Source organism: Schistocerca piceifrons, chromosome 5 (genome assembly GCF_021461385.2).
Source record: "Schistocerca piceifrons isolate TAMUIC-IGC-003096 chromosome 5, iqSchPice1.1, whole genome shotgun sequence".
NCBI classification, from domain to species: Eukaryota; Metazoa; Arthropoda; class Insecta; order Orthoptera; family Acrididae; genus Schistocerca; species Schistocerca piceifrons.
This window is the reverse complement of record NC_060142.1, coordinates 359,981,667-360,007,247: the sequence shown is the minus strand read 5'-3', so window position 1 is coordinate 360,007,247 and position 25,581 is coordinate 359,981,667. Positions and strand designations below refer to the sequence as shown.

General features: G+C 39.3%; 1 protein-coding gene across 1 annotated transcript in view; it reads right to left on the bottom strand.

Moving 5' to 3' along the window:
* The window catches only part of LOC124798989 (dynein axonemal heavy chain 10), a 1,080,466-nt gene that overhangs the window by 360,089 nt on the left and 694,796 nt on the right, over positions 1 to 25,581 (bottom strand). The window contains exon 37 of the mRNA XM_047262526.1: positions 10,542 to 10,728. Within this exon, the coding sequence (XP_047118482.1) occupies positions 10,542 to 10,728 (187 nt within the window). The remainder of the gene's footprint in view (positions 1 to 10,541; positions 10,729 to 25,581) is intronic.

Genomic DNA, 25,581 nt, shown 5'->3' with positions numbered 1-25,581 from the left:
ATCCCAGGAGTGGAAAGACTTACCTTAGAGGGAAAAAGGACAGGTATACACTCGCACACACATACATTTAGGGGGAAAAAGGACAGGTATACACTCGCACACACATACATATCCAACCGCACATACACAGACACAAGCAGACATTTGTAAAGGCAAAGAGTTTTGACAGAGATGTCAGTCTAGGCAGAAGTACAGAGGCAAGGATGTTGTTGAAAGACAGGTGAGGTATGAACGGCGGAAACTTGAAATTAGTGGAGGTTGAGGCCTGGCAGATAACGATAAGAGAGGATATACTGAAGGGCAATTTCCCATCTCTGGAGTTCTGACAGGTTGGTTTTAGTGGGAAGTATCCAGATTACCCGGACGGTGTAACACTGTGCCAAAATGTGCTGGCAGTATAAAAATAGTTAGTAAAACAACCATCATATGTGGTGATTTTAATATAGATTTCAACAAGAACTCAAAAGACAGATTAAACCTTGAGGCCTTATTAAAAACCTACAACATACATACAACTATCAAATCCCCCACCAGAGTCACCAAATCGTCAAGCAGTGCTATAGATCAGATACTAATAAATACAGATAAATATTTATACAAATCTGGAAATATGAATACAGGTTTCAGTGATCATTATGCACAGTTTATCGAATTCCCAGTAGACACTGCAGGAAATACTGAACAACAAATGACAAGAAAAGGTAGAAATTTTAACAAGCACAACCTAGAACACTTAAGGCACTTACTGAAAAAAGAAACATGGAATGATATAGACAACTATGAGGACACATGTAAAAAGTTTGACATGTTCATGGAAATATTCTCCCATTATTTCAATATTTCTTTTCCAGTTAAAAACCAAACATTAAAAACTAAAAAAAGAAATGTTACATGGCTGACGAAAGGCATTAAAATATCATGTGCTGAAAAGAGGAGACTTTATGAAATCTCAAAAACACAAAATGTTACAGAAGAATTTCTGGCGCATTTCAAGAATTATAAGAGAGTGCTTCACAAAGTCATAAAAGAATCTAAAAAAACAACAAATGATCACCATATAAAAATGGCCAGGAACAAAATGAAAGCCATGTGGAAGATAGTCAGAGAACAAGTAGGAAATGAGACCTCCCAAAATGTAAATCTCCAGGTAATCCAAGATGGCAAAAAAATTACAAATCCAGAAGAAGTAGCCAATGCTTTTAATACATACTTTGCAAATATTAGTGAAAAATTACTATCTGACATAAAATCTTCAAATAAAAATCCTGCTACAACACCATCCATTCAAAATAGAAACTTCAACTCCCTATTTCTTACTCCAACCAACCCAAAGGAAATTATACTATCAATAAGAGAGTTAAAAACAAAATTTTCAACAGGTGTGGATGAGATTCCAGATTATGTCATTAAAAATGTGGGGGACCTCATTGCAGTACCATTAGCCCACATTTTCAACAGTTCATTAACAAATGGAGTCTTTCCTTCCTGCTTAAAGACAGTGAAACTAAAACCACTGTTCAAAAAGGGTAAGAAAGAAGACATAGCCAATTATAGACCTATTGCCTTGCTATCTACATTTTCTAAAATACTAGAAAAAATTTTTCATAAGAGGTTGCTAGATTTTCTAGAAAAGTGCAAAATATTATCCACAACCCAACATGGCTTCCGGAAAGGCCGATCAACAGAAACAGCAATATATGAATTTCTGGGTGAAGTACTCGAAAAAATTGATAGTGGACAAAAAGTAACTGGCATATGCCTTGATCTGTCTAAGGCTTTTGACATCATAGACCACACTCTATTGCTGCAGAAGCTTGAAAGAATTGGTATCAGAGGTATGCCTAACAGCTGGCTTAGATCATATCTTACTGACCGCAAGCAAGTAGTAGAAATACATTTTCACAAAGAAAATAAATCAACAAGACACTATTCTGATTATAAAGCAGTAAAATATGGAGTACCGCAGGGCTCGGTACTGGGCCCTATCCTATTTTTGCTATATATAAATGACCTAACATCAGCCAACCAGTACCATAGCACTATCCAGTTTGCAGATGACACAAGCATATTAGTCAGTGGGAAGACTGCAGAGATACTACAGACAAGACTGTCTGAAGCATTAACAAATGTTGTAAACTGGTTCAACCAAAACAAACTAATAATAAATAAATGCAAAACAGTAGCATTAAATTTTCATAATATCAAGAGAAACATTGAAGAGGATATAAGAATTCAGATGTCAGACACGGATATTGCAAGTGTGCCTAATACAAAATTTCTGGGGGTCTGGCTACAGGATAATCTTAGATGGGAAACTCACATTGACAACATATTAAAGAAGCTAAGTACCATGTGTTATTTAATGAGAGTGCTAGAAAACTGCTGTCATAAGGACTGTCTAATGACAGTTTACTATTCTAATATACATTCTGTCCTAAAATATGGGATCACTTTTTGGGGTAACTCGCCATCCTGCCTAAAACTCTTCAGGATGCAAAAGAGAATAGTGAGAATCATGGCTGGAATAAAAAGGAACAAACCATGTAGACCATTATTTAAAAGGATGGGGATTCTTCCCCTTCCATGTATTTTCCTATTTGAAAGTGCAATGTTTATAAAGAAATATACAATAACAAATCCTAGTATCCTCCCCAAAAATGAAAATGTCCATCATCATAATACAAGACAGAAAACTGACTTTCATGTACTCCATACAAAAACCAGTTTGTGCCAAAAAGGAACATTACACCATGGAAAAATTATCTACAATAAATTGCCAAGAGAAATTAAAGTAATGACAGATGTAAAAAATTTTAAAGCAGCATTAAAAGAATATCTCTTGACACATTGCTTTTATAGTGTGGAAGAGTTCCTCCAAAATCCTCGAGAGTCTAAGTGATGATTATGCAAATACTGTAACCATTAATATTGGCCTTTAAATACATTCAGATGTAATTCTCAAGTTTATAATGGGGTTCAAGTATAAGTTGTATAGCGACTTACCCAGTATATGAAGTAAAATTCTGTGAATGTAATTCTCTAGTGTACATTTCAGTTCATAGTGTAGAAGAGTTCCTCAAAAATCCTTAGAGCTTAAGTGAGGATCATGCAAATACTTTAATCGTTAATATTGGCTTATACATGTATTCAGTTGTAAACTTCAAGTTTCTAATGTGGTTTAATTATAACTCACACATTGACTTGCCCAGTATATGAAGTGCTGTAAAATTTTGTGAACATAATTTTCTAGTTTCTAAAGTGTTTTAATTATAAGATATACTTTGACCTGTCCAATATCTGATGTGCTGTACTGTACATGTAAGATTTACTGGACCAATAAATACAATACAATACAATACAATACATACAACAAGGCATGTTTAGCCACAGGGTGATCCTCATTACCAACAAACACTGTCTGCCTGTGTCCATTTGCACGAATGGACAGTTTGTTGCTGGTCATTCCCACATAGAAAGCTACACAATGTAGGCAGGTCAGTTGGTAAATCACGTGGGTGCTTTCACTCGTGGTTCTGCCTTTGACTGTGTACACCTTCCAGGTTACAGGACTGAAGTAGGTGGTGGTGTGAGGGTGCATGGGACAGGTTTTACACCAGGGCCGGTTACAAGGGTAGGAGCCAGAGGGTAGGGAAGGTGGTTTGGGGATTTCATAGGGATGAACTAAGAGGTTTTGAAGGTTAGGTGGATGGCGGAAAGACACTCTTGGTGGAGTGGGCAGGACTTCATGAAGGATGGATCTCATTTCAGGGCAGGATTTGAGGAAGTTGTATCCCTGCTGGAGAGCCCCATTCAGAGTCTGATCCAGTCCCAGAAAGTATCCTGTCACAAATGGGGCACTTTTGTGATTCTTCTGTGGGAGGTTCTGGGCTTGAGGGGATGAGGAAGTGGCTCTGGTTATTTGCTTCTGTACTAGGTCAGGAGGGTAGTTGCGGGATGCGAACGCTGTTTTCAGGTTGTTGGTGTAATGGTTCAGGGATTCCGGACTGGAGCAGATTCGTTTGCCACGAAGACCTAGGCTGTAGGGAAGGGACCGTTTGATGTGGAATGGGTGGCAGCTGTCATAATGGAGGTACTGTTGCTTGTTGGTGGGTTTGATGTGGACGGACGTGTGAAGTTGGCCATTGGACAGGTGGAGGTCAACGTCAAGGAAAGTGGCATGGCATTTAGAGTAGGACCAGGTGAATCTGATGGAACCAAAGGAGTTGAGGTTGGAGAGGAAATTCTGGAGTTCTTCTTCACTGTGAGTACAGATCATGAAGATGTCATCAATAAATCTGTACCAAACTTTGGGTTGGCAGGCTTGGGTAACCAAGAAGGCTTCCTCTAAGTGACCCATGAATAGGTTGGCGTACGAGGGGGCCATCCTGGTACCCATGGCTGTTCCCTTTAATTGTTGGTATGTCTGGCCTTCAAAAGTGAAGTTGTGGGTCAGGATGAAGCTGGCTAAGGTAATGAGGAAAGAGGTTTTAGGTAGGGTGGCAGGTGATCGGCGTGAAAGGAAGTGCTCCATCGCAGCGAGGCCCTGGACGTGCGGGATATTTGTGTATAAGGAAGTGGCATCAATGGTTACAAGGATGGTTTCCGGGGGTAATGGATTGGGTAAGGATTCCAGGCGTTCGAGAAAGTGGTTGGTGTCTTTGATGAAGGATGGGAGACTGCATGTAATGGGTTGAAGGTGTTGATCTACGTAGGCAGAGATACGTTCTGTGGGGGCTTGGTAACCAGCTACAATGGGGCGGCCGGGATGATTGGGTTTGTGAATTTTAGGAAGAAGGTAGAAGTTAGGGGTGCGGGGTGTCGGTGGGGTCAGGAGGTTGATGGAGTCAGGTGAAAGGTTTTGCAGGGGGCCTAAGGTTCTGAGGATTCCTTGAAGCTCCGCCTGGACATCGGGAATGGGGTTACCTTGGCAAACTTTGTATGTAGTGTTGTCTGAAAGCTGACGCAGTCCCTCAGCCACATACTCGCGACGATCAAGTACCACAGTCTGGGAACCCTTGTCTGCCGGAAGGATGACGATGGACTGGTCAGCCTTCAGATCACGGATAGCCTGGGCTTCAGCAGTGGTGATGTTGGGAGTCGTATTAAGGTTTTTTAAGAAGGATTGAGAGGCAAGGCTGGAAGTCAGAAATTCCTGGAAGGTTTGGAGAGGGTGATTTTGAGGAAGAGGAGGTGGGTCCTAATGTGACGGAGGACGGAACTGTTCCAGGCAGGGTTCAATTTGGATAGTGTCTTGGGGAGTTGGATCATTAGGAGTAGGATTAGGATCATTTTTCTTCGTGGCAAAGTGATACTTCTAGCAGAGAGTACGAGTGTAGGACAGTAAATCTTTGATGAGGGCTGTTTGGTTGAATCTGGGAGTGTGGTTGAAGGTGAGGCCTTTGGATAGGACAGAGGTTTCGGATTGGGAGAGAGGTTTGGAGGAAAGGTTAACTACTGAATTAGGGTGTTGTGGTTCCAGATTGTGTTGATTGGAATTTTGAGGTTTTGGAGGGAGTGGAGCTGGAAGTGGGAGGTTGAGTAGGTGGGAAAGACTGGGTTTGTGTGCAATGAGAGGAGGTTGAGGTTTGCTGGAAAGGTTGTGAAGGGTGAGTGAGTGCCTTTCCGGAGGTGGGAAACCAGGAGATTGGATAGTTTTTTGAGGTGAAGGGTGGCATGCTGTTCTAATTTGCGGTTGGCCTGTAGGAGCATGCTCTGAACAGCCGGTGTGGATGTGGGAGAGGAAAGATTAAGGACTTTTATTAAGGATAGGAGTTGACGGGTGTGTTCATTGGCTGAGTTGACGTGTAGGTGAAGGATTAGGTGGGTGAGGGCAATGGTTTCTTCAGTTTGGAACTGGTATAGGGACTGATGGAAAGAAGGGTTGCAGCCAGAGATGGGAACTTTAAGTGTGAGGCCTTTGCGGGTAATGCCAAATGTCAGACAAGCCTGAGAAAATAAAATATGCGAGCTTAATCTGGCTAGGGTGAAGGCTTGTTTGTGGAGGGAATGTAAATAAAACTTAATGGGGTCGTTGTGGGGGTGTTGTGAGGGTGACATGGTATTAGAAGGTGGAAAGTGTAACATGAGGTTGAAATGGAAATGAAAATAACTGGAGAAAGTAACTGGAGATCTGTTGTGAAAAAAGGCGAAAAAGTGTTGGATAAAGCTGGGCTATGTTGATCCTGTGGTGAACTTGGGTTGGTAGACAACGATGTGCACAAAGGTTAGGTGGTTGTGTTGCCGCCAAAACACGTTAAAGGATGGAGAGATTCGGGAAATTTTCGAAAAAACGGCGTGTAAATGTATTAAAAAGAGTGGTTTTGTGGTGGCAGATTATGAAAATGAGGCTAACAATTGTCTGGCGAAGAAATAATGACGTTAAAACGTCTGGGAAGCGGCTAAAAATTATCAGTGATGTAGGAAAAACGGAAATGGAAATAAAGCGAAAGTTATCAGAACTAGACGAAATGGTTGTTTAATAGGTGAAAGGAACTGTTTGTGGATTAGAAATGGTGGATTTTATAGCAGCGGTAGTGTTGAAAGCGGAAAAAAAATTTTTGGTTATGGTTTGGAAGTGGGTGGCGTATTATTTAGTATATATAGGCGGGATAAAATTGTATAGTAGATTACGGTAAAAAGGAGAAGGTCAATGGACACAGGCAGACATTGTTTGTTGTTAATGAGGATCACCCTGTGGCTAAACATGCCTTGGTGCACGGCCAGCACATCTTGGCACAGTGTTACACCGTCCGGGTTATCTGGATACTTCCCACTAACACCAACCTATCCGAACTCCAGAGATGGGAACTTGCTCTTCAATATATCCTCTCTTCCCATTATCCACCAGGCCTCAATCTCCGCTAATTTCAAGTTGCCGCCACTCATACCTCACCTGTCATTCAAAAACATCTTTGCCTCTGCACTTCCGCCTCGACTGACAGCTCTGCCCAAACTCTTTGCCTTTACAAATGTCTGCTTGTGTCTGTGTATGTGCGGATGGATATGAGTGTGTGTGCGAGTGTATACCTGTCCTTTTTTCCCCCTAAGGTAAGTCTTTCCGCTCCCGGGATTGGAATGACTCCTTACCCTCTCCCTTAAAACCCACATCCTTTCATCTTTCCCTCTCCTCCCCTCTTTCCTGATGAGGCAACAGTTTGTATCAAAAGCTTGAATTTTGTGTGTATGTTTGTGTTTGTTTGTGTGTTTATCGACCTGCCAGCTCTTTCGTTTGGTAAGTCACATCATCTTTGTTTTTTTATATATATATATAAAAAACTGTGTGTGTGTGTGGGTGGCAACTTTCCTTCTCATAATATTACTAATACTATATTAAAATTTTCTTTCTCTGATCTGCTATAACAAATGCTACTCTGTCTGTATTCAAAAGGCATCTTACCTGGCCTGTGTAGGGATTTCTGTGTCCTAAAAACCCACTTGCAGAATACCTTTGGTGGGGGGAATCAAGAAATGCAGTGGTGGGGGGGGGGGATATTCCCTATTACAGGACATGATAGCAGGTAGTCAAAACCCTGGCAGAGAATATGATTCAGTTGCTCCAGTCTTTGGTGGTACTTGTTCAGAAGAATAGTGCTCCTTTGTGGCCACATGGAGGGTATGTAGGAGGTGGAAGATGACTGGAGAGACAGGACATGGGAGATCTGTTTCTGGACAAGTTGGGAGGGAAGTGCAGTTCTTCAAGGCCTCCATGAAACCCTTGGTATATCTGGAGAGGCCTGCTGGTCACTACACAGGTGATGACACTAGCGGTTAGGATGCATGGAAGAGCGTTCTTGGTATGGAATGGGTAGCAGTTGTTCAAGTTGAGCTATTGTTGGTGGCTGGTAGGTTTGATGTGGATGGAGGTACTGATGTAGAGAGGTCAGCATTAAAGATGGTGGCTTTTTGTGTTGAGGAGTACCAGGTGAAGGGAATGGCAGAGGTGACGTTGACCTTCTGGAGGAATATGGATAGGGTGCCCTGATTCTCAGTCCAGATCACAAAGATGTCATCAATGAATCTCAACCAGATGAGGGACTTGGGATTCTAGGAGGTTAGGGAGGATACCTCTAGTTGGCCCATGAATAAGTTGGCATAAGATGGTGCCATATGAGTGCCCATTGTTGTACCACTGATTTGTTTGTCGGTGATGCATTTTCCTGGCTCGTGCGTGTGTGTGTGCGTGTGTGTGTGTGTGTGTGCGTGTGTATGCACGTGCGTGTGCGCACGTCACACATGCGTTATTGTATCCATTGTTGATGAAGTCCAATGGTAAAAAGCTTTAATTGTAAAAGTCTTTTTGTTGTGACTCTCCACGACTCAGCATCTCCGCTATATGGTGAATAGCAACTTTTCTTCTCATAATATTATAAGTAAACTAAAAAGCTTATTGTAATCTTCACTCCTCTCAAATTTTCATAAAACACTTTGCTTATCATGGACAACAGCTGCAACTACGAAAGGGGAGGGGGGATAAATTACAAGTGTGGGTGTCGTCTGTGATTAATTGAGTAATAATGAAGTTTTATCTGTTCCAGAAATTGCTTGATTTTGTTGATTTTTTGATATTTATGTACAAATAAATTTTTAATCACATTGGGAAAAAGCCAAAGACTGCCCTACAAAGGTATTTTAGACCAGCAGTGATGATGTATTACCAATAATGATGGGCTGGATTAAATGAAAGTGAAGAGGACTTTACAACTACAACCAGGGACATCAGAAAGGAAAGATAAGTACAAACTATTTATGAAGTTAAATTGTTTGTAGACTCATGTGCTTGTTAACAAAATGAGTAGGAGTGAAAGCAAAAGTGAGGTAGAAATGAAAGTTGCAAGATCCAATCAGGATATGCTTGAGCCATTGTATAGGTACATAAGGAAAAGCCCAAACAAACTACGACAAAAATTTAAAACCAGTGATAATAATCATTAGCGCAGCCATTGTAAGCATCAATATAGATATATTCTGCTACGCCAGAAGGTGAATAACAAATGATAAAAACTCCAGTCTTTTTTTTTTTGGTATTCATTAGAGAGACTCTGTCTTTAGTTCTCGTGGCAAGAAGACGTTTTTCTTGTGAATCAATGTATTGTTTGAATAATAATCCAATGAAAATACTAAGTCTGAAAATTCGTTTCTTGTGCAAATCTTTTCTTCTGTGCATCATCTCAATGTCAGGTCAACAAGTGGCCTGCATCGGAAGAAGAAGCCAGATTAAGAACTGTTATACACACGGTCAAGAGAGAAATACTTATGGCAGAAGAAGATGAATATAACCAAGGACACCAGACGTAAGTTTACAACACCACCGGCTCACAATTTAAGGGATATGTGAACTAAACGTGATAAAACAATTTATTCACTGCAAAAATCATAAAAAATCAAATATATTTTGCAGTTAATTTTGGCAAAACTAGAGGAAGAGAAGACAGAGATCAATAGTGAATTTAGGGCAGTTAATGATCAGTTAACTGAAATAAGAACTGAAAACAAGAGCAAAATGGCCATAATACAAGATCAGATAGATCAACTTAGTAATCAGATTTCAGAGTTAAAAAAAATGGGCTGTCAGAAGGGTTAAAAAGTGTGAATGAAAAGGCTGATGTTTCAGAAAATAAATTTATTGTCTTGGAAAATGAGTTTGCAGTGGAGTCAGAAAAACAACCAAAGAATGTTGATGACATCAGAGTTGAACAGAAGGCCACAGTGGAAAAACTCAACAAAATATTGTCAGTTTAAACCAAAACATATTAAATGTAAAAAACACTATGCAAGCAAATGTAACTGTTTTAGGTCAAAAAAGATTGTCATGGGATTTATTGCAAGGACCTGAAAATTGTCTTGAATAATTTTTACAATATGTTGACACATTGGGTAGGGCAGTAGAAAGAAGTAAGCACTATAATAATAGGAATGATATAAATCACAATGGGAGTAATCACAGAAACAGAGATAATGGTAACTTCTATCGGGATAAATTTATTTGTATGAAACAGCGATCTAAAGGAATCTCATTTTGTTGTTACATTTCATTTTAATTTAAAGGTGGGGTTTCTTATGATTTTGGAAGTGGAGTTTTTATTTCACATCAAATTACAGCACCCATCGCAACAATTTCTCCACTGACATTAAGGAAGCAGTTGTCTTGCTTATTACAGATAATGAATGAAATTCGTACAGCAAGACTTGGTAGAAATGCCAGGTTAATTTTTGAGAAGACTGTTTCTCTGCTTTTTACCTCTATGTATTGTGTTCTGTTTGCTGCCATTGTTTCCTGCTTAGATAATGTTCAAAATTTGCATCAATACCTATAATCCTACACCACTAGATTCCAGCAATTACTATATTTCCTTACTGACAGAAGTTCTTACATAATCAAATGGCTATACAGTGTGGGCACAGAATTATTTAAGACAGCTATATTATCTGGAACACTGTACAAGCAGGAGAGTGAGAGGGTGTTATATAATTACACCTTAGACATTCTTTACTACACAAAATTTCATTATAAGCTGCAACTGTGTAGTCTTTTTGTCCATTACCTGATCTCAGTGATATCAGATTTATCTAAATCAGCTAAGGCAAGACGAGCAGCTTCTAGTGCTGGCATTGCTGCCTTCAGAACTTCCTCTGCTTCTTCCTTCTCTGCCTGAATGACTTTTGCCTGTTCTTCAATCTCACGACCTTTTGCCTCAGCAATTTCCTTCTTACTGCTGGCCAGTGCCGTTGCTGTTAGCATAGAAATAGAAAGTAATCAAATACTATTTATTTAACAAAACTTACGGTGGTTTATGCAAAGCATCTAAGGTAAAATATAATGCAACTTTTATAGCAATTGAAATTAATGTAAAAAATGTGACCATTACTTTCATATTGAATACAAATTAATTTTAGTGATGACTGTTTCAGTACAACAGAGGAAAGTAGTAACCAACCTTAAAATTTCAAGTTCAGTTGGCAGTCACAGATACAGAATTAGTACAAATACAAGCTTTAATTTGCAATGATAATTTCAGAATTAGGTCACATTACTGCAGTAAATGTCAACTTCCCAAGTTAGTGACGACATCATTCAGAAGATATTTACTTTTATCAAATGAAGAGTATAAAATTTGAGGGCAGTGCTTATCTTCAGGAAGTGAAATTCAAAGTACTGCCAATCAGCATATATAAAAGTAGAAAAACCAGCTTAACTTTTGGAACTATTAGCACCTTTATCAGGGAGAAGATAGGGATACATTGTGGAAGGTTAGAAAGGAGACACAGGTCACTCTGAGCACAGGCTGTGAGTTATCCACCTGTTGTGAGAATGAGTTGACCATTGATGAATTGGAAAGCATTTGAGTAATAATGCATGGTCCAGTCACATTAGTGTGACCACCATCTATGTTCAATGTCTATCAGCATTAACCACTCACAGATGGCAGGTGGCAACAAAGATGGTAGGGTACACAAAGCCTGTCATGGGGATGAGGAAAACAGTGCAGACATAGTCACAATGCAGAAACAGAGAGAATTATCAGACATCAAAAAGGGCATGAACATTGGCATTTGGGCCAAGGGTGGAAGCATTTCCAGAAAACCGTTCATGCACCACTGTGGTTAAAGTACACCATGCAAGTCAAAATGGCACTACCCAAAACCAGCACCAAACCAACTGAGGTGCACCATGGGTCGTATCTGACAGGGGTGAATGATGGCTGCAGGAATAGTACAGGCAAACAGATGAGGAACTGTTGTGCAACTGACCACCCAAAGGAACCAAGGGGATACTAACAGTGTCTCCTCAACAACTGTTTGGTGAACATTCACAGCAGGTGCCTGAGACAAGCGCCCATGCTTGCTGCTGTTCATCAACAATGCAGGTTGGAAATTGCATGCCAGTACCACAACTGGACATCCACTGAGTCACGACAGATGGCCTTTTCAGGTGAATCACAATCTATGCTCCATCAGGCAGATGGAAAACATCCTGCAACAATCATCAAAAAGAACCAGGCTGCAGGAAGAAGCATTATGGTCTGGGGAATGTTTTTATGGTATACCCTACATGATCTCATCACTCTGGAAGGCACAACAATGGATCAACACCAGTCTGCACCTATCCCTGGGGATCATGTCCATACCTACATGCATTGTGTTTCTCCTTGGCATGATGGCCTCTACCAGCAGGACAATGCAATGTGAAATAGAGCTCTTAATGTACTGGCATGGTTTGAAGATCATAAGGACGACTTTACCATAATCCTCTGGCCATCAAACTTCCCAGATTCAAACCCAACAGGGAAGCTGTTGGACTACCTTGATCAGGCTATTTGCACCAAGAATCCTTAACAGAGGAACCCAGTGCAGCTGGCCACTCACTAGATTCAATATGGCTCCAAATCCCTGACAGTACCTTCCAGAACCTCACTGGCTCTCTTCCTGCACATCCACACTGCAAACTGTGTGACAGGTTGTTACATTAATGTGGCAGGACTGTGTATATTTCTCCTGTATAGCAGTATTTTATTGTTCTCATCCAGTTGAACTTCAAAAGTGAAGATTTCACCACAGACAGATAATACATAGTGTATCATGGAAGAAGAATGGATCAGGAATCAATAGTTGTCCAGAAAATTTCAGTACAGGAAAGACTAGCTATGGCAAGTGGGGTCTAATTTTAATGCCAAATCAGTTACGAATCACATACATTACTTACCTGCTCCAGATATCACAACCTGAAGGCAAATCACAGCTGTGACCTCAGACATATACTGTCGACATTAGATAGCAACCACAGCCATCAGAGCTTTTATTCACGAGCAGTGCAAGCAGTGGTCAAGGCATGGTTTTATGGGTGCCATGAGCCAATATTATATGAATCCATTGCAGGAGAGAATGTCAACACAGTGCCACATAACTCCATAATAATGCCAGAGCTACCACAAATATTCCAAACACTCAATCATCACAACTTCCATAGTTTTTAATTATCCAAAATCTGCGTTTTCCAGTCTCATAAGAGAAGGCACACCCTACTGTAAGTGATCAATGAAATTCAGAACACTTCAAAGGCAATAGCCTTGCTCAGAATAACATTCAAAGCACGATTGATGATATACTAGTTCAGACTCCCCTAGACCACCTGGGTCCAAATGAGATAGAATTATTTGTATCTTCAAACTGATGAATGGGACATAATATCTTTCAACAGATTGCACATCAGTGAGATCTGACAGAGGAAACCTGCTCCACATGATATTATTCAATCTGTATATTGAGCAAGCAGTACAGGAAACAAATGAAAAATTTGGAGTAGGAATTAATATCCATGGAGATGAAATAAAAACTCTGAGGTTTGCCAGTGACATTGTAATTCTATCAGAGACAGCAAAGGACCTGGAAGAGCAGTTGAAAGGAATGAACAGTGTATTGAAAGGAGGATATAAGATGAACATCAACAAAAGCAAAACAAAGATAATGGAATTTAGTCGAATTTGTTGTAAAAAAGGAAAAATGTTTTTAATGTTCAATGTAGTATCCCTTGGTATTTTTCATGAAGTATGTTTTGTGTACATAGGATCTCCTTGAAGTTTGTTTTTTTCAGTTAAGTGCCAAATCTGTATCCTAAAGAAATATACCGTATTAAATGAAACTGTTTTATTCAGACTTAAAAATTTGCAACAAGTTATGTGCCCAGGCTACATGAAACTGAACAAAATACAGTTTTTTCAAGTTTGATTCAATTCAGTGTGTGCTGGTAGAAGCTACCTGTTGTTGAATCGAGCTGTATAGTAAAAATATGGCTACAAACGGTGACTATAAAGTGATTATCAATAAACTTGAAGAGCCTGAAGATTGGGCAAAATGGAAATGGCATATCTCTATGGTACTCTGTACATATGAACTGGAAGACGTTATTATCGGTACGCGCGATCCTGCAGTGGTGCCTCGGGAACCAACAAGCGAACAGAAGGCAGCACACGCAGAATGGCAAAAGAATGACGTGAAAGTGGCAAGTGTGATAGCAAGTGTACTAAGCAAACCAGTAGCTGAACTTGTATTGACGTGCAGAAATGCTAAAGAAATATAGGACAAACTACATGCGAAATTTGAACGTAGTAGCACGCAACGCTTGAACATGTTAATTGAAACATTCTTCCTTGTCAAACGTGAAGAGGCAGAAGATGTTAGCTCACATGTTGCTAAGCTACAAAAGTTATTTGTAGATTTAAATGATGAATTAACGAAACATGAAGAGAATATGTTGTCTGAAATACAATACCGTCTGAAAACCAGAATTTAAACTTACTTATTGAAAAACTTTCTGCTATTGAACTGCGTGAACAAAGTACAACCGATGTAACTTCAATGGTTGCGTATAACTCACGAAAAAATAAGATGACAAAAGAGCAAGCAAATCAAAAATTTCCATGTAACAAATGTAAACAACTAGGGCACTGGGCAGTGGAGTGTCCACAGAACCCTCATGACTGCAAATAACGAGCGGCAAGGAGAGAAGGTGAGTGAAAACACTGTGTTTTCTTCGTGTGCCATGGGTGCGTCTACTGTAAATTATGTTGACGTAAATAAATGGTATTATGATAGTGGTGCTATGAAGCATATCACCCCATATAAACAATACTTCGTCTCGTACAGAGAATTTGATGTTGCTGAAGTGGTTTCATTATGAAGACAAGGTACTAACATGCATGCACTTGGTAAAGGCACAGTTTACATCGAAATAAGATGAAACAATGAATGGTATAGGGCCAGATTGGAAAATGTTTTGTATGTGCCTGATGCAGGCACTCATTTGTTCTCTTCCAGAGCAGCTGCACATCATCATGATAGGCTATGTGTAAAATGGTCTGTACGTGTTGAATATGTGTGTTGTCAGACCAGAAAACAGTGTTCAAGTAAATATAGGCTAGCAACATCTGAAACACTGCAAATGTACCATTAAAGATTTGGTCATCAAAATAAGCAACACACCAAGAACATTTTGAAGAAACACAGATGTTAATCTGTGTAGAAGGTTGTAATGATGAATTTTGTGACGGTTGTGCATTAGGAAAGATGCATAGAATACCATTCAAACAACAAACAAACCGCTCCACAATTACTGGTGAATTAATTCACGCAGATGTCAATGGACCAATGAGTACAGAGTCGTTTGGAGGTGCTCAATATTATGTATGTTTTAAAGACAATTTCAGTAAATTTTGTCGAATTTTCTTTCTTAAGCACAAACATGAAGTGTACGATATGCTTAAGCAGTTTTTAAATGAAGCACAAACCAGAGGACACGTTGTTAAGCAATTTCGATGTAATGGAGGCAAGGAATTTAACAACAACATGATTAAGAAATTACTCATGGATAAAGGAATAGAATTACTGATTTCTCCACTGTATACTCCTGAACAAAACGGTGTGGCTGAACATGAAAACAGAACAATTGTTGAAGCCGCATGTTCAATGCTAAACACAAGCAGGCTACCAAGAGGACTGTGGGCAGAAGCATGCAATACAGCAGTCTGTATTTTAAATCGTTCTGGTAGGTCTTCAGTTCCAGAGAAATTTCCATATGATCTGTGGTATAATCGATCAGTGGGAAAATTTAATCATCTCAGAATTTTTAGCACAGATTGCTATGTTCATATAAGCAAACAATTCCATTCAAAGTTTGATGACAAGGCTGTTTTTGGACAACTCGCTGGGTATGTCAATGACAAAGATGGATTTAGGGTCTGGGTTCCTTCCAAGAGGAAAGTTGTCTTGAGTCATGATATAAAATTTAAATCAGGGATAGGGTGTAGCTCCCACAGTGATCACATTACCTTAGACATTCCTCGGCAGTCTGGTTCTAGAGGAAGTCAAAGTGAAGAAAACTTTAATGGGCTGGAGGCAGTCAGGAATCAGATGGCAATAACAAAAAATCAGCAGAATTCCCGAAAGCCAAAGCATCAGAATCTTCTAACGCAGATGAACTGGAGAACAGAAGACTACGAAGAAAACCAGTCTGGATAGAAAGTGGTGTGTTCTTGATGTTTTCAAAAGTTACTGCTGGCGAACAAAAAGATCCAAACTGTTTTTCTGATGTATTACAGTCGAATGAGAAAGAAAATTGGATGCAAGCTATCAATGAAGAACTAGAGTCACTAAAGAGAAACAATACTTGGGTGTTAGTTGAATGTCCTATGAATGCCAAACTATAACAAAATAGTTGGGTTCTACGTCGAAAAGTTTCAGCTGATGGAAACACTTGCTTCAAAGCCCGATTAGTTGCTAAAGGATATATTCAGCAAGCAGGAATAGATTATGAAGATACATTTAGTCCTGTTGCACGTTATGACACCATTAGAGTTTTGCTAGCAGTAGCTGCTTCATTAAAACTGGTGTTGAAACAATTTGATGTGAAGACAGCATTTTTGAATGGAATACTTCAAGATGAAATATACATAGAACAACCAGAGGCTTTGAAGATAGTATGCATCGGGTGTGTCTCCTGAAACAGAGTCTCTATGGACTAAAACAAGCACCACGCTGGTGGAACAAACAGTTTATGGGAGTTATGGAGAAAGCAGGTTTTCGGAACAGTGCTGCAGATCCTTGGTTGTTTTATCACAAATGCAATGAAAAAAGATTTTATGTAGCTATTTACGTTGATGACAGCCTAGCTTTTGGCAGTGACGAAGAAGAAATAACAGCATTTCTGAACACTTTACAATGTGAATTTGATAAAACATTGGGGACTATTGACAGTTTTCTTGGCATAAAAATAAAACAAAATGAAAATGGAGCAATTATGATAAGTCAAGAAAAGTACATGAAAGAAATACTGGAAAGATTTCGAATGGTAGAATCTGACATGAATTCAACTCTCATTGGATGTGAAGAAAATGATCAGAATGAAACAGAAGCAATTTCGTCCTCCGTTCCCTATAACAAGGCAATTGGATGTCTTATGTATCTCTCAATAGCAACTTGTCAAAACATAAGTTTTGCAGTCAATAAAGCTACTCGAGCTATGAGAAAACCAACTGCTTCAGACTGGAACTGAGTTAAACGCATATTTCAGTATCTGAAAGGTACATTAAATGATGACATTAGCTATAATAGAGAAGAAAATCTGAGAATTTACAGTGATGCTGATTTTGTGGAGACAAACAGACAAGATGCTCAACAACTGGTATTGTGGCAAAGTACCATGGAGGGGCAATATCATGGACAAGTCAGTTGCAGAAGGTAGTGGCTACATCTACAACTGAAGCAGAAATCATTTCAGCAAGTGAAGAAGCCAAAGAATTAGCCTAATTTGGTTATGTCATTTACTACATGACTTGGTTGAAATGCCAGAACAACCTCCAACACTTTATATTGACAATGCCGGTGCATTAAAATTGGCAAAAAACCCTGAATATCATCGTCTGTCAAAACACATAGAGGTCCGACACTTCTATATTCGTGAAAGATTTCTGAATGGTGAAATTTTGGGAGAACATATGGATGGAAAAAACCAGTTAGCTGATCTGCCGACAAAGCCACTTGAGCAAGTTCAATTTAATTTGCTGCGTGCAGACATCGGTGTGAAGGAAGTCAAACAGTAACTCTTAGTTTTCATATGACTGTTTTATTTATCCTTTTGGAGGAAGTGTTGTAAACAGGAAAAATGTTTTAACGTTCAATGTCATATTCCTTGGTATTTTCATGAAGTATGTTTTGTTTATATAGGATCTCCTTGAAGTTCATTTTTTCAGTTAAGTGCCAAATCTGTATCCTAAAGAAATATACCATTTTAAATGAAACTGTTTTGTTCAGACTTAATAATTTGCAACAGAATTAAATCAACTTATGCTGTGGAAATTAGATTAGGAAATGAGACAAAGTAGATGAGTTTTGCTATCTGGGGAGCAAAATAAATGATGATGGTCAAACTACAGAGGATAAAAAATATAGACTGGCAATGGCAAGGAAAATATTCCTGAAGAAGAGAAATTTGTTCTCAAGTGTAGATTTAAGTGTCAGGAAGTCATTTCTGAAAGTATTTGTATGGAATGTAGCCCTGTATGGAAGTGAAACATGGACAATAAATAGTTTAGACAAGAAAAGAACAGAAGCTTTCGAAATGTGGTGGTTCTAAGGCATCGAGGGATCACCAGTTTAGTATTGGAGGGCAGCATGTAGGGTAGAAATCATAGAGGGAGACCAAGAGAAGAACACACTGAGCAGATTCAGAAGGATGTAGGTTGCAGTAGGTACTTTGAGATGAAGCTTGCACAGGATAGAGTAGCATGGAGAGCTGCATCAAACCTATTTCTGGACTGAAAACCACTACAAAATGCAATCCTAACTTCCAAATTAGACTCTAGATACAACATAATTCAAGAAGACTAGATTGATGGGAAGAGTGTCACTTCTCTATTCATACTTCATAACTTCCTTACTAGTTGCCTATTAGTGTGTCAGTAAGACAAGCAAAGTATCATTATAAGAAGGTGCAGGGGTAACACTTCTGACATTGGAGAGAACTGCAATTTTGAGAGGTTGAGGATCATTTCTGGGGCTGCTAAGAGATACGCATTCTTCTGTGGGTTTGACAAACAGCACACCCTTAGGAGTGAGGGAAAAATCTCCTCATGCAGATGGAGTTCCTTGCTAACAGCCTCTCTATCTATAGATACCCACACACCACATGATCCATGCCAGTTTTCTGTTTTATTTCAATAACCCAACTGACCTGATGACTAAAAATCTTGTATAGCAATGATTCTTCAAAAACTTCCTGCAAATATACCTGTGGATAGCTACAATCTGCACATTACTTAGATTGGCACATGCATTTTTATATTATGTGGATTCAAATGCTTCTTGAAATTTTTTTTCAACCAATGTGTAATGAAGCAACAGGCACATTATGAGTTCCTTTACTTAAAATGTCTTGAATTAGTGCAACTATAAATTTTTAATGAAACACTGTTGCTTATTGTTTTCTTCATTTAATTCATTTTATGTAAGCCAGTGTCACACCCTTATAGTTCACTTAAAAATGAGAGGTGTATCTGTTTAAACTGTAACTGAGCATATTATGGACAACTGATAGTCCCCATCAGCAAATTATTAAAATTTGTTTTAACCCAAAAGTATTTACTGGAGATACTCTGTAACTGAGACTGAGTATGCTGATAGTTTCCACTAGTAAATTATTAATGTAAATTAGTTTATTTTATAGAGAAGATATTGAGTTGCAGAGATGCACAACGAAAAGATAGCTATACATTTAAGTTTTTGGCCAAAAGATCTTCTTCTGAAGTAGAAAACACACACACATTCATTCAGGCACATTTCACACACACATGATCACTGTCTTTAGCTAGTGTGGCAGTGACTCTGCAGCTACAATTGCCAGAGATGGTGGTCGACGCTTTTTGGTTTAAAGTTTAAATGTAAAGCAGTATTTTTGTTGTGCCTCTCTGCGGCTCAACGTTTCATCTATATGGTAATCAGTAAACTATTCCATCCGTAGTATTGTTGTTATTCCTTCCTGGACTGTTTGATAGTTCTTTTGATGAGTAAATTTGCAAGTGTCAAAGTATGTGACACAAATGGCCATATCTTTTGATTTTATTTATGTAGAAGCTTTAATTTTTTACACCACAAAGGAACTTTAGACATTAGTATTTGATATAGGTCTCAAATTGTTACCTCTTTCCATTCCTGAGAAAATGGGATCTCAACAGCTGGACAAATAGACAGACAAACAACAAATGACAAAAAATAGTTTAATGTGATGTAATTACAAATTAACAGTTCTCCCATTTCTTCCTTTACTTGCATTATGAAACCTTGCTGTTAGTCAACTTTCATGATTCTAGGTGAACAGGGGGACCCTATAGGATCTGCTGAGAGAGGTTGCAGTACCCACATATTTGACATAAACAGCCATATCTTTTGACTGCACTGACTCAGAAGCTTAAGTGCTTACACCCCCAGGGGCCATATTGAAGTAAATTTTAAACTTGATACCTCTTTATTTTTGTATATGATTTAACTAAAAATTGGCCAGGTGCGAGTAGGACTCTTGCACTGAGGGATAAGTAAAAATTTAATTTTGTATATAGACAGTTCATTCATACCAGGAAATGAGAATCTTGACAATCTTTGCCTGTTATCAGCATTAATAGTGGCAAGACACTGATCCTGGGGATTCCATGATTTTTAAGAATGTTTTAATTCTTTTAATATAAATGTAACATAAAGTCATCCATAAGGTGGGTGAACATTGTTATAAAAATCAATAGTATTCCATCGAGGCTGACCGGGGTGAAAGACAAACATCAGGCAAGAAAAAGAAAGTTTTTTTTCATCTGATAGAATCACAAATTAAAATGTTCTAATTTTTTACATTACTTGCACTGTGAAACATTGCTTCTTCTCGAATTTTTTTCATAAATCCAGGTCAATGGGAAGTGTCCTACAGGTTTGGTGAGTGAGTTTTCGAGTATCAAAATATGTGACATAAATTGCCATATTGTATCACTGAATTGACTTAGAACCTTAAAATTTTTGCACTGCCAATGGACCAAAAACCCTTAATATGTGACAGAAATTTGAACTAGACACATCTACCGTTCCTGAGAAAAAGGATTCTGAACTATCGGACACACAGAGAGATGAGCAATATAGCAATTTTATAAGGGTTCTGTATTTACAGATTGAGGAATGAAACCCTAAAAATCAACAATTTTCCTTTGCTTTTACAATGAAACATTCCTTCTCGCCAAATTTCATGATATTGGGTCAAAGGGAGGTACCCTGTAGAATCCTCAGAGTCTTTCGCTGTGGCATGATTGGATAAAATCTTCTCAGTTTTCAAGCCACGTAGATTCTAATAAAATTCTTGAGTTTTTTATGGCTCCACCATTTTCATCAACAGTAAAATTACTAACACAGCAATAGGCTCACCACTGTCTCCTGCAGTTGCAAATTTCTTCATGGAGCACTTTGAGGTGCAGACTCCGAACTCTGTGTCTGTCTTGCTTCCTTAGGTACGTCAATGACTCCTTCCTGATATGGCCTCAAGGTGACAATAAACTGCAGCAGTTTGTGGATCACATGAAAGGTGCCCATCCCAACATTAAATTTACTATCATGATGGAGAAGGAAGGCAAGCTACCATCCTTAGATGTTTTAGTTGAGCTGAAGGCAGGAGGCCAGCTTGGCCATTAATTGTACAAGGAAAACAACACACACTGATCAATATTTGAATGCTGGTAGTTTTCACCTCCCTGTACCCAAGAAAGTGGTCCTGAACATGTTAATACACAGAGCCAACGTTATTTCTGATTATGACCAACTACAGTCTGAATTGTAGCACTTGAGGCACATGTTCAGGGAGAATGGTTACAGCAAAAGAGAAATTGCAAATGCTTTCAGGTGTCACTGAAGAAGGATGCCTTGTGAATCAGCAGGAGAAGCCAAGCTGGCAGATTTCATGCCATACTGTGGGGCAACAAGCAGCAAGTTAGGACACCTACTGCAGAGACATGGATTGAGACCAGTGTTCCGGCCCGCCCCCAAGATATGAGATATGTTGCATCGCCTTAAAGATGACATAGCGCTTCATGTGCCCGGAGTGTATCATGTCCCTTGCAAGTGCAGCAGTATCTATATACACCACACAACTCGCACAGTTGCAAAGTGTTGTACCAAGCAAAAGAGACATATTAAGCAAAGGGAGCTCAATAAGTCGGCCGTAGCTGAGCATTGTCTCGAAAACAGACACAAAATAAAGTTTGAAAACACAAGAGTCTTAGCTCGTGCATCAACATACTGGGACTCAGTTATAAAAGAGGTGATTGAGATTTGAATGGACTGCAACAATTTCAACAGAGGCCAAGGCTACATACAGGGTTGGATGTGGGAAGGGGGTTTGGATGTCAAAAGGAAGCAACAGCTAATGCTTAACGCTTGTAGGAAGGCAGGAGCAGCAGTTTCAGATGTGGTGTCAGCCACTTGCTCCACCAGATGTCTCTTGTTCCCACGGTGGGCAGAGCTGCTATGAGCTGCCCATCTCGCCTTTCACAGAAGCATCGTTTCAGCCCTCTCTGATTGGTGCCAGCAGCTGTATTCATGGTTATATAAGCAAGAAAGAGTGCCAGTCCTGGCAGTCAGTAGTTTTACTCCAGACAACAATGGCAGAGCTGGCCTTTGAAAGCTTGAGAATTGTATTGGAATTGATGTGGCTTGAAAACTGGGAAGATTTTGTCCAGTTCCCTGTAGGTTTTGATGAGTGAGCTGGTCAGTATTAAAACATCTACATCTATAATTTGCAAACCACCATGAAGTTCATGGTAGAGGGTACACCCCATTATACCAGTTATTGGGGTTTCTTCCTGTACCATCCACTTAAGGATCCAGGGCAGAATGATTGTTTGAATGGCTCTGTGCATACTGTTATTATTCTAATCTTATTCTCACACTCTCTATATGAGTAATATGTAAGGGGTTGTAGTACATTCATAGAGTCTTCAATCAAAGCTTATTCTTGAAACTTTGTCAATGGACTTTCTCAGAATAGTTTTTGCCTGTCTTCAAGAGTCCTTCAGTTCAGTTTTTTCAGTATCTCTGGGACACTCTCCCATGGCTGAAACAAACCTGTGACCATTAATGCTGCCATTTCCTATGCATGTTCCATATCCCCCATTGTCCTAATTGGTATGAGTCCCACATACTTAAACAATATTCTAGAACTATTCATGCGAGTGATTTGTATGCACTCTAATTTGTAGACAGATTGCACTTCCCCTGTATTCTACCAGTAAACTGAAGTCTGCCATGTACTTTCTTTCAGATAGTACTTCGCCTTAGATAACTGCATCATCTGCAAAAAGTCAGAGTTTATTATTAATATTGATTGCAAGGTCATTAATACACAACATGAACAGCAAGGTCCCAATGCACTTCCCTGGGGTGCACCTGAAGTTACTTCTACGTCTGACAATCACTATCCATCCAAGATAACATGCTGTGTCCTTCCTACCAAAAAGTCCTCAATCCAGTCACAAATTGATATGATGATCATACTTTTGACAATAAGTGTAGGTGTGGTACTGAGTCAAATGCTTTTCAAAATCAAGAGATACTGCATCGACATGACTGCCTTGATCCAGAGCCTTTAGTATGTAATGTGAATCTTTTTATTGTGCCTATCGTGACTCAGCACCTCCACTATATGGTGAGTAGCAACTTTCCTTCTCTGGTATTGAAAGTGCAGCTGAGTTTCATATGATCAGTGTTTTGAGAATGCATGCTGGCTGGCACTAAGGAGTGCCAAGGTAACTCACTATGTTTGAGCACAGAATGTTTTCTAAGATTCTACAAGAAATAGATATCTGGGATACTGGACGGTAATTTTGTGGGTCACTTCTACTACCCTTCATGTAGACGGGTGTGACCTGTGCTTTTTTCCAAGAACTGGGCTTGGTTCTTCGTTTGAGGGATCTATGATAGATTATAGTTGGAAGAGGGGTTAACTTAGCTGAAAATTCAGTGTGGAATCCAACAGGGATTCTATGGGGCCCTGGAGCTTTGTTCAGTTTTAACGATTTTGGCTTTTTTTCAACACCATTGACGCTAAATTTTGGCTTTTTTTCAACACCATTGACACTAATATTTATTTCATTCATCTTTTCAGTGATATGAAGATTAAAGTGGTGCAGTTTTCCTGGGTTTTTCTTTGTAAAGGAACATTTGAAAATGGAGTTAAGCATTTCAGCATTTGTTTTGCTACTCTCAATTTCAGTTCCCATTGCATCACTAGCATCTGGACAGTAACTCTGGCGCCACTAACAGCCTCTGCATATGACCAGAATTTCTTTGGGTTCTGTGAAAGATTATTTGACAATATTCTGCTATGGTAGTCATTGAAGACATCACACATTGCTACGTTGAGAGCCAAATGATTTTCATTCAGCATCTCTCTATGTATAGCCCTGCACTTTGTTTTACACCTATTATGCAATAATCTCCATTTCTTTAGAAGTTTCTTTACAGTGGCTGTATATCATGGAGGCTCCCTCCCATTATAAACTGTTCTACTGGGCACATATCTATCCAGTGCATGGTCAACTATACTTTTAAACTTGAGCCAGAGTTCATCTACATGCTCCTGTTCTGTGCTAACAGTTCAAGTTCCTCAATCAGATATGACACTATTGTTCTTTTGTATAGTTTACTGAACATATATATATCTTTCTGCTTGTTTTAGACATCCTTTGTACCGTGGTAACCACTGCTGCCACAACTGTGTCATGGTCACTAATACCAGTTTCGAGGTGGACATCCTCAAAGAGGTCAGGTCTATTCGTTGCCATTACTTCCCATATTTTTTCATCACAAGTGGGGTTCCTGTCCTAGGTAGTTCTCAGAGAAGGCATTCAGTAATGTTTCACATGATGCCTTTTTCAAGCCAACCACTAACAAAACAGTAATTTTCTCAATTAATTGTTGGATGATTTAAGTCTCCACCAATGATTACAAAATGACTGGGCAACTTACACGCAAATGAAATGAGATTTTCTCTAAGATTTTTTATTACACCAAGAGATGAGTGGTGGGCAATGAAAGGATACAATTATCATTTTATGCCCAACCCTGATACTGAGTCTTGCCCAAACAACCTCACATGCAGCTTAAACTTCCATCTTGGTGGTTTGAGTTCCTTGTCTACTGTGACAAATACACCACCTCCATCTCCCATTTGCCTATCCTCTTGATGTGTAAACATTTCACAAAAACCTCATTGCTATCAATTTCATGTTTCAGCCAGATTCCTGTACCAATTATTATGTGAGCTTCACTGCTTTTCAGAAGCAGTTCAAACTCTGGCACTTCCCTGTAAATGCTTTGGCAGTTAACCATTGGGATTTTAATACTCTCATCTTTGGGAGGCATTTCTTTAGATCTTACACTCATATTCCTGGATTTCCTTCAGCTATAGTTATCTGGATTGGATGGAGAGTCACCTAATCTAAAAAAAAACATTCTGCCATTCTGTGCATTCCACAGTCAGCAACCTAAGTAGCAGCTTATGATGTGTAGCGCACACCTGACCAATTTAGGGGGGACCATACGTTTTCAACTCTATGGCGCAAGTCCAGAAAGTCACAGCCTAGCTCATCACAGAACCTTCAAAGTGTCTGTTTCTGTTACTTCACTTGACTCAGAAACAAAGAGCCATGATAAGTTCAGGGGACAATGCTACAAATTGTGAGCTTCATTGAAACTCCACGCACAAGGCTAGTCTTCTCAGCCTTCTCTGACAGTTGCTGGAATGATTCAAGTATGACCTTGGAACTCAGATGGCAGGCATCATTCATTCCAATGTGTGCCACTATCTGCAGTTGGCTGTACCCCATTCCCTCAGTGGCTGCTTGAATAGCCTCTTCAACATGTTGAATCAGGGTCCCTGGCACACATTCTGAGTGCACCTGGTGTCCTTTCCTGTCCCTTGCTGCCATTTCCCTAACAGGTATCATCATTTGCCATACGTTTGAACAGCCGATGATTAACAAACCCATACCCTTTTGTGTCTGTCTC